Source organism: Ovis canadensis, chromosome 19 (assembly GCF_042477335.2).
Source record: "Ovis canadensis isolate MfBH-ARS-UI-01 breed Bighorn chromosome 19, ARS-UI_OviCan_v2, whole genome shotgun sequence".
Lineage (NCBI taxonomy): Eukaryota > Metazoa > Chordata > Mammalia > Artiodactyla > Bovidae > Ovis > Ovis canadensis.
Genome location: NC_091263.1, coordinates 52585271 through 52604739, shown reverse-complemented (window position 1 = coordinate 52604739; position 19469 = coordinate 52585271). Strand labels below are relative to the sequence as shown.

Below are 19469 nucleotides of genomic sequence, written 5' to 3'. Positions count from 1 at the left end.
CATACAGATATCCAAAGATACATGTTCAAGGCATTGTTTCAGTGTTTAAAGATGGGAAATAAAATTTCCACCCCTGGAGGACCATTAAGAAAATTATTATGCAATGTGCACTAATATAGAACATTCTAAACAATATGATAATTCATATATCCTCTAAGTATATTGGGCTTCCTTGGTGGCTCAGACGGTAAAGAATCCGCCTGCAATGTAGGAGACCTGGGTTCAATCTCTGGGTTGGGAAGATTCAACCCAGGGATCTTTAGATATATTATAAGACTTAAAAATCTTATTAGGTAATAAACAGCAATTTAAAGACCCTGTTTGATTTCCATCTTTTAAGTTGTTAATACTAATTGAAATTATGAGAAACCTTACATTTTCCTCTCTAATCATTTCTGTGTTGATTGAACTTTTATACATAGCATATTTTGACTGTTAATAAATCAAATCAGTTTGACCTAAACTCTAAACAAAAGGTCAGCTCAGACAGATTTCTGCAGTCCTCTCCCATGTGACCTGTATGTGTTCCAAATATAAAAATCTTTTAGTTGAAGCCTTTAAATTATTTATTTGTGAAACATTTCTGTACTAACTAGATAAAATGGACAGAGAGAGGCAGTTGCTTGGACATTCAAGTGTAAAAAAAAACAAACAAAACTCTGAGACTTGTTTGTTTCGTAATTCACTTGAGTATAACACCATAGTTCAGGGAAGGCAAACAAGAAGGGAAAAAAAATTTCCCTGAAATATACAGATAACGACCTCATTATCTATTTTAATTTGACAATGTAGAGGCAGTCTGAGTTCCCTATGACTCAAACTCTATTTGAAGAAACTAAAATTAATAAAACATAGCTTATGAGAATGGCAGTGCCTCTTTGCAAGTCATTATATGGTTTCAGAGAGTTTTTCTTCCTTCAGTCCTGCTTCAGGCCATGCCCTGGCTTCCACAGATCCATTTCTTTTTAATTACCTTGGAGTCTACCTTTTTAGTTTGAAATGTTTATCTATACAAATGCAAACTTGTGGAGGGGGGATGAAATTTGGAAAGATCCTTCTAGCATAGTGCACTTTCAGTAAATTTGATAAATATCTTTCTGGCCTATGGAACTGACATGCACATACTAGGGAGGCGAGCCAGTCATTTTCCAGCCTTATCTTCATATGAACAAGCACAGCAAATTGCATAAAAAAGAGTATTCTTTGCAATAACCTTAACTGCATTTTCCATGTCTAGCTCAGTTCTCTCTGCCCAATATTCTCCTTAAGAAAAAATGTATCTTCCCTAATGGTAAGGTAAAGAACAGAAAAAAGTAATAGAAAGTTCCTCCCATGGAAACCAATAAGCTTTAGTTCATTTAATGCAGAATCACATCAAGGAGATAAGCCCTTGTGTTTAAGAGCTGGAGTATATACAGTGTTTTTTCTTTCACTTAGTTTTGTTTTCTTCTTTTAGGAAAATATTTTTAGTGAATACCTGATGGGCTTTGGTTGCAAGTCTTGGAGATGAAGCTGATTTTGATTCAAACTTAGGGCAAAAACATCTGCAAAAGTGATTCTGGCTGCCTAAGCAATGCCTTTTACCTGAAAATAAGGAAGCTGGAAATCAGCTCTCATGTCTAGCAGACAGGAGTATAGGTACCACCTCCAGGTCCACTGACCTTCCTGGTAACAGAGAGCATCATTAAATTCCCTAAGGCACTCCTCAAAGGATATTTGTAACCTGGATTGTTTTCATTTTGCCTAGTAATGACCCCTTTTGTCCACAGAGGCATTTCAGGTAAACAGATCCTTTTCAGCTTCTGATCAGTGAGTCCTATGTCTCAAACAGAGTCTCTGCAGGTTCCTTTGCAGGATAAGGACTTCAAACTTGTGTCCAGCTTTAGCAACCAGAGAGCAGATGCTGGAGCCTTCTCTCAGCTCTCAACTGCAACTGGCATGTTTCCCAAGACTCTTCTCAGTCCTCACACTGTCCCCATCTTCTGCCTTTTCCACCCTAAATAGATCCTATACCTAAGGCTCCATGAAGTCAGACACTCCCTAGATTCTGACCACAGGATAAAAGTACACTTTAAGAGGTACTGGTGGCATAAAGGAAATCCTTGCTATAATCAATGTGTGAGTCTTGAGAAACAGTTTGAAACTACCCATGAGCCCAGGAAACGTGGAACAAAATATCACAGATCCCAGACACTCCGACATTCAGCCCATGACCACTCTCCTGCTAAGAAACAACCTAAGGTGGAGATTAATAGAGAGAGGGAAAGTGAAAAGTGAAAGTCACTCATTTGTTTCCAACTCTTTCCAACCCTATGGACTGTAACCAGCCAGGCTCCTCTGTCCATGGAATTCTCCAGGCTAGAATACTGGAGTTAGCTATTTCCTCCTTCACGGGATCTTCCTGACCCAGGGATCCAGCCCAGGTCTCCTGCATTACAAGCAGATTCTCTACCATCTGAGCCATGACTGACTGCAAGAAGTCTCTGAGAAAGGGCAGCCTTGCTGTGGGAAGTCAGTAAATAGGTGAGTGATAAAACCAATGAATAGTATTAAATACTATATTTTTTTCATGTGGGAGGTTAAGAGTAAAAACCTTGGGGTCATATACACTGTGTTTGGGGCCATATACACTGTGTTTGGGGCTTCCCCGGTGGTGCCAGTGGTAAACAACCCACCTGCCAATACAGGAGACGTAAGAGACATAGGTTTGATCCTTGGGCCGGGAAGATTCCCGGAGGATGGCAGTATGGACCCCAGTATTCTTGCTGGAGAACCCCATGAACAGAGAAACCTGGCAGGCTGAAGTCCATGGGGTCGCAGAGAGTTGAACTCTACTGAAGCAATGCAGCACACACACACTCTGTTTGAAGGCCTTTGCTTCAATAAGTTGAATTACCACTGTGCTCCTCACTTTCCTGTCCACTAAAAAGAAGGGAAATAGTACCCACTTTATCTAGTTTAAAGGTATGAGATAATACACAAAAGCCTTTGGCTTGGTGGCTAGCCTAGTATGCACTCAGAAAAGCTGTCAGTCGGTGATCAGCACCCAGCAGTAGCAGAGGTGGGCTCACCATCACTGTTCTAATTAACGTCACCAGATGCCATGCTTCAGGCTCAGTAAGAAAACCAGGGGAAATGGCAGTGAGAGGGGACTTGTCCCTTTCAACCTTCTGTATAATCTTCACTCCCATTCCTCACAACTCATTACCATCCTGTCTTAGCTTCTCTAATGACTGGTGCATGGGGCTCAATAAATCCCTCGTGAATGAATCAAGGACTTGAGCATAGCAGACATTTGCCTCTCTCTTTGCCATCTGGGTGATCTTCGGTGACTCTTTCAAGTTGTCTGACCTCCAGCTTTCTCATCTGTAAATGAAGAAGGTTGCTGGGAAGAGAAAATGAGACGTGTTTAAAAGCATATGTAAACTCACAGGATCTTGTAGTCATTTATGTTGCAAGTCATACAGGCTGAGCAAGTAGAGGTGTCTGCAAATGCACACGCAGATGCACTCATTGTACACACACATACACGCATATGACTAGTAAAGGAAAAGACAATCTAAAAACCAGACAAATGCCAGTATTTCCTGGTGGGAAGAGAGAAAGTAGAGCAAGAGGATTTGAGTCTTTATCAGCTGGTGCAAAGATTGAAACAGGGGCTACAGAAAATTATCTTACGAGGAGAAGCGTGCTCAGCACCACGATTGGCCAGTTGCCTTCTGATCTCCGCTTGGCCACTTTAATCCTGGCTGTCAGAAATTCTGTGGCAGCAACTTTCTCCCAAATACTTTAACGCTTCCTGCATTTACTCCTGGTTGGGGTCACCACCCTTGGGATGTGTCATTACTGTCTTGCACTGAACCAGCCCCAGGTATAATGTTAGGAGCTTAAGTCTTATTTTGTTCCACAGCTGGTGAAACATACTGTCCACAGTTTCAAAAGTCTTATGACCAGATGCCCTTACTGGCACAGTGCTATCTGAAGATGAATCTGTGCTGTCCTTTACTCTCCTCCTGTGAAGAACCACGGATGCTATGATGATCACAGTTTCAGTACCTGAGGCAGTCAGGTTCATTATCCTCTGCTTACTTATAAAGCAAATGTTAGGATAACCCAGGACAAGATTTGGAAACTTGGATGCTTTTAATGACTTCCTATTTGTTGGCCTAAAGGGATTCAACTCCATCATTGCTGGGTACCTTGAATGATGCCTAATTCAAGTGCTTCAAGGTGGAAGCAGAATGAATGTTGGTTTAGAATCTTATTCAGTGAAAACTATCCATCTATCATTAGATTAGATGGCATGGGAAAGCTGGCTCAGCCATTTTTATACAAATATTTGGCTGGAAATCTAAGGATGCTGTCATTTTTGAAGCAGAGAGGCAAGAAAGTGTTGTGCTTACCAGTATAGCTCCTCCTAATCTGCTTGCATCCAAGACTCACCTCTGCCGTTCACTTCCTATTTGACCTCCAGTAAGCTCACTACCTACCTCAAGCCTGTTTCCTCATCTGTGTAATGGGGGCAGATAGTACCTACTTGAGAAGGCTGTTATGATCTTTAAGTGAGACACGAGCAGTAAAGAAGCTAATACAATGCCTGGAGGTTGAAAAATGGTGGTGGTGGTTGACAAAAATATTTTTATTAATAAAGTAACACCAGCTTGCTTAATACTTTTTCAGACCCTACAAATAGAACTAAAAACTGTGGGTGCCCAGCAGTTCCTTTAGTTTAACTGAAGCAGGAGTGAAATGTTTAAAAGGCTCTGTTTAAGTGTTGGTAAATTTTTAAGAAGAAAAGGAAAAATCTATTCTCACATGAAGGTTTTTTGTGGATAGGCACAATGGAGTAAAACCCAATGAAATTCAAGTACCTCTTGATTGAGTCAGGCCAGCCGAGAAGGGCCTTATGCATTTGAAATCAACAAATTGGATTTGGCCCTTTTGCAGTCTCAGCGATGGCTTCCTGACTAGTCCCTCACAAGAATAGAAGTAGGCCCATCAGCTTCCAGATTCCATCAACTGACACTATCTGTACAGAAGAGGTTTCCCCTTGTTTAGGTTCTGAATGAATAATATTTGCTTCCAAAGTTATTATAGCTGATAAACACATGGTGACTCTAAAATCTCTCTCTGCAAAATAAAGCATGCAAATTTATGCATATGTATGTAACTATTGCCTAGAAGAACCTTTCTGGTAAAATATATATGTTTAGTAATAAATGCCATCCCATAGCATTCAAAGTGTTTAGTGACATGAATTATTATGCTCAGACCATTTTCAGCTGACATGCTCTTCCTTTATAAATGATGCCCATTCCCTTCCATGGAACAGGCACCATAATACAGCTTCACTTCTGTTTCCCCTTGGTCCTGATTTTACCCGTGTGGCTTCAAGCTAAGTACCAAGCTATAGATAATTGGTATTAATAAGCACAGGGAATTTGTTAGTGATTTTTTTTTTGTCTTGTGCTTAAGCACCATTAACATTTACTGTAAATCAATACAATAAGTTAGCAATGAGGAAAATGTTGGTATTCAGCTGATTGCGTAGAAAAAAATTGTTTTATTCTCCCCCTCCCTGCTGCTCTCTGTGTACTCAAAACTTGCAGACCCAAACCGCCCATGTGAGCTGAGGGATCTGGTGCGTTAGAAGCGTTGCAGATCCTGACACCTGGACAGGAGGTGTGCATGTTTCTAAATAGTCACCACAGGTGACATGGTCCTGCCTGTTGTTTTTGCTTTACATGTTGTTTATTATAGGGGAATCTTTCCAGTATTGGTCTTCAGATAAAGATTCACTCCTGAGTATGTATCCAAAGAAAGTAGTAATGCAAATAGAAAAGATATATGCACCCTCATATTCACTGCATCATTATTTACAATAGCCAAGATATGGAAGCAACCTAAGTACACATTAATAGATGAAAGGATCAAGAAGATGTGTGTGTGGTGGAAAGTTAGCCAAAAAAGAAATGAAGTCTTGCCATTTTTGACAACATGGACGAACCTAAAGGGTGTTATGCTTAGTGAAATAAGTTAGACAGAGAAAGACAAACACTACATGATTTCCGCTTATGTGTGGAATCTAAAAAACAAAACATGCTCAAACATAACAAAACAGAAACAGAGTTATAGATTCAGAGAACAGGAGAACAATCAGGTGATTGCCAGAGGGAAGGAGGGTGGGAGGGGGAGAGAACTAAATGAGGGAGATTAAAAGGTTGCAAAAAAAATGAGTGACAGGTATGAAATGTACAGTGTGGGGAATATAGTCAATAACTATGTAATATCTTCATATGATAATATCATGGCTAGACTTATCATGGCGATCATTTTGAAAGGTGTAGAAATATCAAATCACTTTGCTGTACAATGGGAACTAATACAGTGCTGTAGGTCACTTACACGTCAAAAATGAACAAACAGATTCATAGGAAAAAATCAGTCAGATTTGTGGTTACTGGGGGTGAGGGAGAAATTGGATGAAGACATTCAGAAGGTGCAAATTTCCAGTTATAAAATAAATAAATACTAGGGACATAATGTAAAATAGGATAAACATACTATATGTTATATGTGAAAGTTAAGGAAATAAACCCTAAAGTTGTCATCACTAGGAAAAATAAAGACGATAAAACACCCGAGTCTCTAATCTGACCCACAGGACCCAGCACTGAGGGTCTCTGGCTACTTTTCCATCTCATCCTACAACATTCATATTCTTTCCTGCCATATTCCAGTTTCAAGCCATATTTCATCATTTCACATGTGCTGTACTCCTTGCTTTTGCAGAATCTTGGTACATGCTCTTTCATCTCTATTTTTTAACAGTTTTAACTGAAATATAATTCACATAGCATAGCATTCATTCATGTAAAATGTACTGTCAAATGACTTGTAATGTTTAACAGCATAAGGCTCTATCACCACAGTCAATTCTAAAGTGTTTTTGTTACCCCCAAAAGAAATCCTGTACCACTTAGCCATCATCCCCAATTCTCACCGACCAGCCCTTGGTGAACACTAGCCTGCTTTTCATTGCCATGAATTTGCCTATTCTGAACATTCCCTTTACATGGAATCATGCAATCTATGGTCTTTTGCGATGGGCTTGTTTCACTTAGCATAATGTTTTCAAGGATCATCTATGCTGTAACATGTATCAGTACTTATTCCTGCTTATTGATAAATAATATTCCACCCTATGAGTATATACCGCATTTTATTTATCCATTCATCAGCTGAAGATGTTTGATTGTTTCCATTTTGGGGCTATTATGAATAATGCTGATATGAACATTCCAGTACAAGTTTAGTACAGACAAATGTTAACACTTCTCTTGGATATGTAATATGTAGGAGTGGAATTGCTGGACCACGCCATAGCTCTATGTTTACCACTTGAAGAACTGCAAGACTGTTTTCCAAATTATGGGATTTCCTGCTTTCTAATGAGTTTGCTATTCTAATCCTGTCTTGTTATTCCAGTCTAATCTTGCTAACTCATTCCAATTTTATAATCATTTTGATTATAACCATCCTACTGGGTCTGAAGTCATATTTCATTATGCTTTTTTCTCAACTTTTGGTCTGGACAGTTTTCTACTCACTTTTCAAGTTGCAGCTTAAATAATCACTTCTACAAGGAATCTTACCTTGACCACCTCATCCCCAAACTAGTCCTGGGCTCCTCTCAGAAAAGCCACTTTTTCCTCTGTAAACTCAAAGTTAAACATGTGCAGAGATGAACCCATATATATCTTTGTTCCCTACTTTATCCCCAGAATCTAGACACTGTGTGAACTACAGAGCTTCTTGTTAAAAATGAGTTGAATGAATGATCCATTACATAACAGTGAGAAAAAAAGGGGGGCTCATTATCTGAAAATCACCTCTATCAGAATAATTGGCATGATTACCTTTTAAATTTATTTCATTTTTCAGCATTCCCACAGACTCAACTACTGAGAAATATTTTAGTATGTCTGGCAAGGGAAAGAAAGAGTCTGTACAGTATAACCATGATGAATGCTTCTCTTTCCATGAGTTTTACTGCAGCTGTACACTTTTCTGGTTTATAAGAAACAGGAGGAGGCTCAGTATAAATATGCAAAATCAAATGGACAATGTAAACAGTTTTTTTTTTATTTTTAAGTCAAACAGTAAATGAAGAAGAATAGATTTCTGAGACATAAGGGGGACTGGCATTTCCTGTTTGGGTTGTCAACTAGGCTACTTCTAACAGTTTCAATTCAGTAGCTCTGGGACAGATCCCAGAATAAACATTTTTAGCAGGACTTATAGTTATGCTAGTTGTCCATGGGCTCCACTTTCTAAAAAATTCATCCTAGTTAATATTTTCAGTAATCAACAGAAGCAAATTAACATAACAGTTTAAAATTTTCTGGCCCTATTTACTAGCCTTGTGGTTTAGCACAAGTCATTTAATCTTTTTTAAGCCTGTATGTTCATGTATAAAGGGGGAAGGGACAATTAAGTGCCTACATCATAAGGCTTTTTATGAGCATCAAATGAAATAATACATATAAAGCATAGTATCTGGCACATAAATGCTTGGGTATGTTAGTTGTATTGGTATTACTCTTTTTAATTTTGTATTATCTGGGAGAATGTACACAACAAATCTGTTTAAAGGAATTAGCTTTTGCTTAGTAAGAGGAATACTCCTTAAGCTTAAGTTGGGAATTTATCAGATTCATCAATGGTTTTATTATCATTGTTACTTTTATAGGTAATTTTTCCAGATGGTCCTTTACTGATATTGCTAATGCTTGTTCATTTCTATTTCCAAGTTCCTTCCAATACTCAAGAAATGATTTAGGCATTTCTGAAGAAACCTAATTTTGGCTGCTATACTACTACCCTCCAAAATCTTATTTTTCTCTATTAAGTAATAGAGAAAGGGGAGGAGAAGAGAGCAACAGAGGATGAGATGGTTGAATGGCATCACCAACTCAGTGGACATGAGTTAGAGCAAACTCTGGGAGATAGTGAAGGATGGGGAAGCCTGGCATGCTGCAGTCCATGGAGTTGCAAAACGTCGGACATTTCTTAGCGAGTGAACAAGAAGAAGTCACTATGACCCTGAATGCTATCCTGATAGGTCTTATTCTCTAAAATAGAAATTCTCAAAGTTCAGTCAAACTAGGGTCCATCAGTCACCTTACAGAATCAAGAGTGTTCGTTTACCTATCCAAGTCCTGTTTACTGAATATCTAACCAGTATCAGGGATTCGTGATTTACAGAGAAGAAATCAAGATCCCAAATCCAGGGAAGACAGAAAAGACAAAAACAAACACAAACAAGAAAATACATCACCAAGGCAATGTAGCTGGTATTGAGTGCTATGAATGACATTGAACAGGTTGATGTCATAGAAATGTCTAAGGGAAAGGAGCTATTTTAGAGTAATTGTCAGGAAAAGACTCTCCCAGGAGATGACATTTTGAGTTGTCACTTGAGGGCTGCAAAGGAACCAGCCATGGGCAATGTCAGGGAACAGAGTGACTGAGGAAAAGAGAAGAGTCAGTGAAAAGACCCTAAACCAGGACCTGATGGGTCATGTTTAGGAGTTAGGGTATGAGTCCAAGTATGGTGAGAAAGCGCTGGAGAATTTCAGGGAGAGGATGTCATAATCTAATCCGTCATCGATTTCAGGTTCGCTTTCCCCTTCCCTTCTTTCTTGTCTTTCATGTAACTAGCTACTGTGAAGCCCAGTGGGATGATGTTTAACCGTAGTATCCACTGCCACAATTTCAACCGCAACCTCTGTAAGTTCTCATGTCACAGAGGCATGCCATGTGAGGTCCCAAATCAAATCTCACGTTAAGGTTTCTTGATATGAACCATTTTTAAAGCCTTTATTGAATTTGTTAAAATATTACTTCTGTTTTATGTTTTGGGTTTGTTTTTTTTTTTTTGGCCCCAAAGCATGTGGGATCTTGAACTCCCCAACCAGGGATCAACCGCCTGCATCGGAAGATGACCACCGGGAAAGTCCTCAGATCTCACTTATTGGCATTCTTGCTTTCTCTCCTTGGCATGTTAATGATTCCCCTCTCTGGTATCTCCGATACTTTAGGTTACACCAGGTGACCTTCGAGGTGCCCACCTGCGAGGGGAAGGAGCGACAGAAGGTGTCCCTGATTGGTGACTCCTCGTCCTCAGCAGAGTTCTTCGTCACCGTCGCCGTCTTCGCCTTCCTCTACTCCTTGGCTGCCACTGTCGTTTACATTTTCTTCCAGAACAAGTATCGAGAGAACAACCGGGGTCCACTCATCGTAAGTGGTTTGCTTTATGAAATAATTTTTTCTGTCGTTTCTAATTTCTTTCTTCCAATGCTTAAGGGGCTTACCCGAGTCCTCAGGGCAGGTATTTGAAAAGCAATCACATTCTTTTTCATCCAGATCCCTTAGATCTAAAACGAAAACATGATGCCTGTCATTCTTTTGTGCCCCTGTACTGGAAAAGTATCATTAGAGTTGCTAGAAACTCTTCTGAAATAGATGGTTGGAAATCTCATGAGGTCATGGAAAGAGTAATGAGGCTTGCTGCAGATTTATTGGTAATTCCAGTATTATGGAATTAATTGACCATTTTTTTCTCGCTGGTTGTTTAGACAGTGTGACTTGTACTTACTTGAAATGTGTTGTTCCTCTAGTATGTGATAGACTGGTCATAGAGTGGTTTAGGGTTAGCTCTCCATCTCTGAATTTCAACCTCTCTCTCTCTCATCTTCTCTCTTTCCACCACCAACCCTGGTGACTCAATGGTAAAGAATCTGCCTGTCATACAAGAAACACCCTGGTTTGATTCCTGGGTCAGAAAGGTCGCCTGGGGGAGAGCATGGTAATGCAGTCCAGTATTCTTGCCAGGAGAATCCCATAGACAGAGGAGCCTGGCAGACTACAGTCTGTGGGTTTGCAAAGAGTTCGACATGACTGAAACAATTTAGCATGCACATACCACCAACCCCCGCTACTTTCTGTTCCCTTACACAGTAGTTCAAGGACTCATCTGGGTGAAACCAAGCTAGCAGGTGAGAGACACATAGACACCTAGGGGGTTGCAGCAACTCCTGGAGCGGTACATGGTGTAGATAACTTTAAAGAAATGTATTTCTCAGCCTTCACATGTACATTTGCCTAAAATTTATCTTACTGAGAATGCCCTGCTTCTGAAAATATCTTTCTTAATCACCTACTCCCCTTTTATAAAAGAAAAGTATCCTCTTTTCAGTTCAGTTTAGTTCAGTTCAGTCACTCAGTAGTGTCCAACTCTTAATGACCCCATGGACTGCAGCACGCTAGGCCTCCCTGTCCATCACCAACTCCCAGAGTTTACTCAGACTCAGGCCCATTGAGTCGGTGATGCCATCCAACCATCTCATCCTCTGTCATCCCCTTCTTTCTCCTCCCACCTTCAATCTTTCCCAGCATCAGGGTCTTTTCAAATGCGTCAGCTCTTTGCATCAGGTGGCCAAAGTACTAGAGTTTCAGCTTCAGCATCAGTCCTTCCAATGAATATTCAGAATGGATCTCCTTTAGGATGGACTGGTTGGATCTCCTTGCAGTCCAAGGGACTCTCAAGAGTCTTGTCCAACACCACAGTTCAAAAGCATCAATTCTTCGGCGCTCAGCTTTCTTTATAGTCGAACTGTCACAGTCTTACACGACTGCTGGAAAAACCATAGCCTCGACTAGACAGGCCTTTGTTGGCAAAGTAATATCGCTGCTTTTTAATATGCTATCTAGGTTGGTCATAACTTTCCTTCCAAGAAGCGTCTTTTAATTTCATGGCTGCAGTCACCATCTGCAGTGATTTTGGAGCCCCCCAAAATAAAGTCTGACACTGTTTCCGCTGTTTCCTCATCTATTTGCCATGAAGTGATGGGACCAGATGCCATGATCTTCGTTTTCTGAATGTTTAGCTTTAAGCCAACTTTTTCACTCTCCACTTTCAGTTTCATCAAGAGGCTGTTTAGTTCTTCAATTTCTGCCATAAGGGTGGGGTCATCTGCATATCTGAGGTTATTGATATTTCTTCCAGCAATCTTGATTCCACCGTGTGCTTCATCCAGCCCAGCATTTCTCACAATGTACTCTGCATAGAAGTTAAATAAGCAGGGTGACAATATACAGCCTTAACATACTCCTTTTCCTATTTGGAACCAGTCTGTTGTTCCATGTCGAGTTCTAACTGTTGCTTCCTGACCTGCATACCTCTTGATTTCTCAAGAGGCAGGTCAGGTGGTCTGGCATTCCCATCTCTTTCAGAATTTTCCACAGTTTATTGTGATCCACACAGTCAAAGGTTTGGCATAGTCAATAAACCAGAAATAAATGTTTTTCTGGAACTTTCTTGCTTTTTCGATGATCCAGCAGATGTTAGCAATTTGATCTCTGGTTCCTCTCCCTTTTCTAAAACTTGAACATCTGAAGTTCATGGTTCACGTATTGTTGAAGCCGGGCTTGGAGAATTTTGAGCATTACTAGCGTGTGAGATGTGTGCAATTGTGCAGTAGTTTGAGCATTCTTTGGCATTGCCTTTCTTTGGGATTGGAATGAAAACTGACCTTTTCCAGTCCTGTGGCCACTGCTGAGTTTTCCAAATTTGCTGGCATATTGAATGGGGCACTTTCACAGTGTCATCTTTCAGGATTTGAAATAGCTCAGCTGAAATTCCATCACCTCCACTAGCTTTGTTTGTAGTGATGCTTTGTAAGGCCTTCTCAGACAGCCATTTTGCTTTTTTGTATTTCTTTTTCTTGGGGATGGTCTTGCTCCCTGTCTCCTATACAATGTCACGAACCTCCGTCCATGTTCTTCAGGCATAGTTCATAGTTCATATAGAGCTTCTCCATCTTTGGCTTCAAAGAATATAATCAATCTGATTTCAGTGTTGACCATCTGGTGATGTCCATGTATAGAGTCTTCGCTTGTGTTGTTGGAAGAGGGCATTTGCTATGACCAGTGTGTTCCTTTGCAGAACTCTATTAGCCTTTGCCCTGCTTCATTCTATACTCAAAGGCCAAATTTGCCTGTTACTCCAGGTGTTTCTTGACTTCCTACTTTTGCATTCCAGTCCCCTATAATGAAGAGGACATCTCTTTTGGGTGTTAGTTCTAGAAGGTCTTGTAGGTCTTCATAGAACCGTTCAACTTCAGCTTCTTCAGCATTACTGGTTGGGGCATAGACTTGGATTACTGTGATACTGAATGCTTTGCCTTGGAAATGAACAGAGATCATTTTGTCATTTTTGAGACTGCATCCAAGTACTGCTTTTTGGATTCTTTTTTTGACGATGATGGCTACTCCATTTCTCCTAAGGGATTCCTGCCCGCAGTAATAGATATAATGGTCATCTGAGTTAAATTCATCCATTCCAGGCCATTTTAGTTCATTGATTCCTAAAATGTTGACATTCACTGTTGCCATCTCTTGTTTGACCACTTCCAATTTGCCTTGATTCATGGACCTAACATTCCAGGTTCCTATGAAAAATTGCTGTTTACAGTATCTGACCTTGCTTCCATCACCAGTCACATCTACAACTGGATGTTGCTTTTGCTTTCACTCCATCTCTTCATTCTTTCTGGAGTTATTTCTCCACTGATCTCCAGTAGCATATTGGGCACCTACCTACCTACCTGGAGAGTTCATCTTTCTGTTCCCTTTTTGCCTTTTCATACTGTTCATGGGGTTCTCAAGGCAAGAATACTGAAGTGGTTTGCCATTCCTTTCTCCAGTGGACCACATTTTGTCACAACTCTCCACCATGACCCGTCTGTCTTAGGTGGCCCTCCATGGCATGGCTCATAGTTTCATTGAGTTAGACAAGGCTGTGGTCCATGTGATTAGACTGGTAGGTTTTTGTGGTTATGGTTTTCAGTCTGCCCTCTGATGGAGAAGGATAAGAGGCTTATAGAAGCTTCCTGATGGGAGAGACTGACTGATGGGGAAACTGGCTCTTGTTCTGATGGGCAGAGCTATACTCAGTAAATCTTTAATCCAATTTTCTGTTGATGGGTGGAACTATGTTCCCTCCCTGCTATTTACCTGGGGTGAGGCTTCCCTGGTGGCTCAGAGGATAAAGCGTCTGCCTGCAATGCAGGAGACCCGGGTTCGATCCCTGGGCCGGGAAAATCCCCTGGAGAAGGAAATGGCAGCCCACTCCAGTATTCTTGCCTGGAGAATCCCATGGACAGAGAGCCTGGCAGGCTACAGTCCATAGGGTCGCAAAGAGTTGGACACGACTGAGTGACTTCACACACTCACACACACAAACTATGGAGAGGTAATGAAGATAATGGTGACTCCCTCAAAAGATCCCATGCATGCACTGCTACACTCAGTGCCCCCAACCCGGCGGCAGGCCACCACCGACTCACGCCTCTGCCGGAGACTCCCAGACACCCGCAGGCAATCTGAGGCAGTCTCCTGTGGGGTCACTGCTCCTTTCTCCTGGGTCCTGGTGCACAAGGTTCTGTCTGTGCCCTCCAAGAGGCTATTTCCCAGTCCTGTGTAAGTTCTGGCAGCTCAATAGTGGGGTTAATGGCAACCTCCTCCAAGAGGGCTTATGCTGTACCCAAATCTGCTGCACCCAGAGCCCCTGCCCCTGTGGCAGGCCACTGCTGACCCACACCTCCACAGGAGACGCTCAAACACAGTTCTGGCTCAGTCTCTGTGGGGTCTCTGGGTCCTGGTGCACACAAGGTTTGTTTGAGACCTCTGAGCGTCTCTGGCGGGAATGGGGTTTGATTCTAAATGTGAATTTGCCCCTCCCATTGTGTTGCTGGGGCTTCTCCTTTGCCCTTGGATGTGGGGTTTCACCACATGGCCGATCCAGCAAAGCACAGCCACTGCTCCTGACCTTGGATGTGGGGTATCTCCTCACGGCCACCGCTCCTGACTTTGGACATGGGGTATCTCCTCACAGCCGCCACTCTTGACCTTGGACCTTTTACATCCCATATTTTATACCCTTCTTTTACATCCCAAATATTTCTACATGGTACATTGTTAGGTTGCAAAGCATTGGAGGCACTGAAAAAAAAAAAAGGACAATTTGAAGTATTGGTGTTGATATTGACAAAAGTGACTGATTCAAATGCCTAGGTTATGTATTCTTTTGCATGTAAGAAGGTTTCCAATTTTTTCCTTTCAATAAAATAGAAAGTCTTAATCTACTGATGAGCTGATAGATCATTAAAAAATAGTTTTGATGACAGATCACTATGTGATCTGGAACATATTACTCAGAATACATTCAGAGAAACTAATGGCATCATTATAATAAAACCCCATTCATTCTCATCTACTCATTTATGCCAGTAAGACTTCACAACACATCTATACAACAAAAATTAAAAATTAAATTTATGCTGAATCATGTCCTATTTTAGAGGTAAATATGTATCCCTCAAAAATGCATAAACCTAAAAAAATTCATAAACTAGTTGAAGAAAAAATAACTCCATATAATTCTAGTAAAAATTTTACTTTTAAAATTTGATAATTATTAACATTTATAATATGTTTATGTTGTTTGGGATTATTATGTGCATTAATAATATTTTTAGTGGTTGTGCAACTCAAAAGAAATTTTTGATACTTAAAGCATTAGGGTTATGGGTAATCAAAAAATAATTTAAAATTAGATATGTATTTTTGTTGCAAAGAAATAGAATGATTGATAAAATCATCCCAAGATAAAATAAATAAATAAATGTTATATGAGGCTGTGAATCAGTGTAGGAAGTATAATGGAAATACAAGTTCAAAGAGAACAAAATGAAATATAAAACTTCCAACTGTTAAAAAGGTGTTTGTTTATTAAATTTTAAATGGGTAATAAAGAGTATCAACTAACAATTTATATAAAACTGGATATAACAGGATATTTTAAAATATCATTATTTATGCCAGAAATTGCATTCCTGCAACTGTTTAGACTTTTAATAAAAAGGAAATTATATGTCAACTTCATACAAATAGGAGGAGTTTTTACAGATCCTTTTAAGGAGTATGTGAGTGAAATACAGATCTCTCATCTATACATTAGGGCTTCCCAGGTGGTGCAGTGTTAAAGAATTCACCTGCCAACGCAGAAGACACAGATTCAGTCCTTGAGTCGGGAAGATCCCCTGGAGTAGGAAATGGCGACCAACTCCAATATTCTTGCCTAGAAAATTCCATGTACAGAGGGGCCTATTAGGCTACAGTGCATGGGGTCACAAGAAAGGCAGACACAACTTAGCAACTAAACACCAAGAATCTGTATATTACAGAGACCAAAGCTTTAAAATAAGTATGTTTGAAGGGTCACTGGGAGAAAGCCCTATCTGTAAAACATCATGATTAAGTTTAAAGGACTGGGGGAAAGATCTATAGCACTTCGGTATGTTACTTTGGAAAAAGAAGAGTAAATCAGCAGAACTTGAGCCCTGGACAAATGTCTCCCCATACCCAAATTGGAGCTACTGCTCTTAACGATTTAAAAATACCTCTGACAGTATCACTCATCTTGGGCTTATTCCTCCCTGATGTGCAGGTAGATACACCAAAGAGGTCGAGGTATGTGTGTGTATGTGTATGCACCGTAAAACTAACACGCATGCACCCGTTCCTGGATACATGTAGACACTCTCAAAGAATTCTAAAGTCTAAGGAAATACTCTTGACTTCCAGAGAGAAGAAACTGACTCAGCTGGTTTGCCCGTAAAGTAGCGAAAGATCTGTTTTGTTATATAAAACTACATTTTCCTCATACGAAGTGATCTTGGAGAAGCCATGCTATTTTATCTCTGTGTAAATAGTCTTTCCCATCAACCAGGATATAATGAAATCCTGAATTGTGTACTACATTGAGTAGGCTTTGTTTTATTAGATCGTAGAAGAAGGGGAGGAGTGGAGAGATAATTCTAGTAATAAAAAGGAAAAAGCTCCTAGGTGAAACTTCGGTGATATTAAAAAACCAATATGCTCATTACTTAGCAGATGAAAGTTAATTTAAAAGTTAGCCCAAATCCTAAGAGTCACAGAGACAAAATGAATACAGACAGTCAGCATGACCATTTGCAGCTGCAAATGGCAAGCCTTTCCATTTCTAATCCCTCCACAACAGGGCCTCACCCTTAACTGTGAGTCAGCTGATTAAGGCCAATCCACAGTGTGAGCAGAATCTCACCAGGGTGGTTCATACCTAAGAAAACCTTCAAATACTGAGCTAACAGTAGCTGTACTTTTTAAAAAGCCAACCCTATTTATTTAGAAAGATAGTTCCTGATCAATACTTGTTCCTCTGATCTTGGTGCTATTTTTTTTGTTGTTGTTGCTTTGTTTTCTACAAAACACATTTTTTCCCCTTTATTCTGTAGTTTGTGATTCTCTATAATCCTCTAGGACATGACAGGATACAACATGCATAGATAAGATTGGTGTGGAGGAAAGTGATGGGGATGGTGATGGAGTTTATAGTAATAATACTATGAACTGGTATTGATTGATATACTGTTTAAAGTTGATTTAATACTCAAAGCAACTGGTTTGTTTTGTTATCCACCTTTATAGATGAGGAGAGGGAGGCTCAGAGAAGTTACCTAATTAACTCTCCCAGGTCACATCACTAATAGTCAGAGGGTAGTTTGAACCCAGGTCTCGCCAGATCTGGGGTCCAAATTCACAACTACCATGCAAGAGGGTCCAAAATCCTAACAGGCAATGTGCTACCAATTTAGAGGGGCATAGGTGGGTAAGACAAATTGATCGATACACCTGGACAGCTCCTGTTATTTTCTTGCTCTGGCTGTAGAGGAACCAAACCCTAGATCCCCTAGAATTTTCTGCTCATTTGACTGTCATAGAGGATTTTTACAGTTTGCCTTCAGAATCCATGTGGAGTTATAGAATGACTGCCATGATGCAAGGATCACGAGAGTGTTCTGCTGTTTATCTCTGTTGTACATGGAGGCTGTTAGTAATAGGAAACAAGCATTAAAATGCCAAGATCAATGGCTGTTATAAATCAGAGACTTATCAGGACTGATTCCTTTACATTTGCAAGCAGTTGTAAACAATTTTAGGCAGACTGGAGCCAAGTTATCAATGGCTATTTTTTAAGGTATCTTTTTCTACTGAATATGCTTGACAAGATTGTCCACCTTGAAGTGAAAATGAGAATATGAATATCTTTAGAAGAAACATAATTGTTAATGACACAATAGCAAGAAAATCAGACCAACAGAACCAGCCAGCTACTGTATGTCACTACAGTAAGTGCCTTTGCCATCTTGTACAGATGAATAAATACCATTCTCAGAAAGCAGAAGTGGCCACCTGAATGGTGCATGATTGTGGAATTGAATTGTCACCTCTGGTTATATCATTTTCTCATGTTTCCTACAGTACAGTTTTAAAGCCAATCTCCTGCCTGTATTTTTGAGTCAGGATGTTCTGAACCATTTTCAGATCTCATGTCAAATAGTGACAATGTGAGGCTTTAGGGGTTTTTATTTTTGTTTTTAATATTAATATAAAATCGGTTAAAAAAACAACTTAACCTTACAGGGCTGACAATGTGCTCTCGGAAGGAGCACCTAATAAACACCACCCCACATTTTGGTGAATCCTTGTCACGAGAGATTTGGTTTAATGTTACAGAGAATCAATATTCACCTGAAGATTTTGTGAAAAGGGAAGAAGCTGTGTTATTCAAGGTCTCCTTTTCCCATGAAGGAGACCAGGTTGACTGGAGGTGGTTTATGGGATTAGAAATGTTTGCTGACATGCAAACCGTGAGTCACCTTTGTTTTATGCCTGATGCATTTCTAATGTTTTCGTATTTCCCATCCAGCCCCCAAAGAATCCTGAGAAAGAAGTGGCACGATTACAGTCAGCCTCATTGTACAGATTCCATTTGACTCCTCTTTATGTAGCACCAGTGCATTTTCTTGGCAAAACTCTACTAGCCTTTGCCCTGCATTCCGTATTCCAAAGCCAAATTTGCCTGTTGCTCCAGGTGTTTCTTGACTTCCTACTTTTGCATTCCAGTCCCCTGTAATGAAAAGTACATCTTTTTGGGGTGTTAGTTCTAAAAGGTCTTATAGGTCTTCATAGAACCGTTCAACTTCAGCTTCTTCAGCGTTACTGGTTGGGGCATAGACTTGGATTACTGAGATATTGAATGGTTTGCTTTGGAAACGAACAGAGATCATTCTGTCATTTTTGAGATTGCATCCAAGTACTGCATTTTGGACTCTTTTGTTGACCATGATGGCTACTCCATTTCTTCTGAGGGATTCCTTCCCACAGTAGTAGATATAATGGTCATCTGAGTTAAATTCACCCATTCCAGTCCATTTTAGTTCTCTGATTCCTAGAATGTCAACGTTCACTCTTGCCATCTCTTGTTTGGCCACTTCCAATTTGCCTTGATTCATGGACCTAAC

The 19469-nt window shown here is 40.2% G+C and overlaps 1 protein-coding gene across 1 annotated transcript in view; it reads left to right on the top strand.

Moving 5' to 3' along the window:
• Positions 1-19469, top strand: part of SYNPR (synaptoporin) — a 296572-nt gene that overhangs the window by 229712 nt on the left and 47391 nt on the right. The window contains exon 4 of the mRNA XM_069561782.1: positions 10104-10302. Within this exon, the coding sequence (XP_069417883.1) occupies positions 10104-10302 (199 nt within the window). The remainder of the gene's footprint in view (positions 1-10103; positions 10303-19469) is intronic.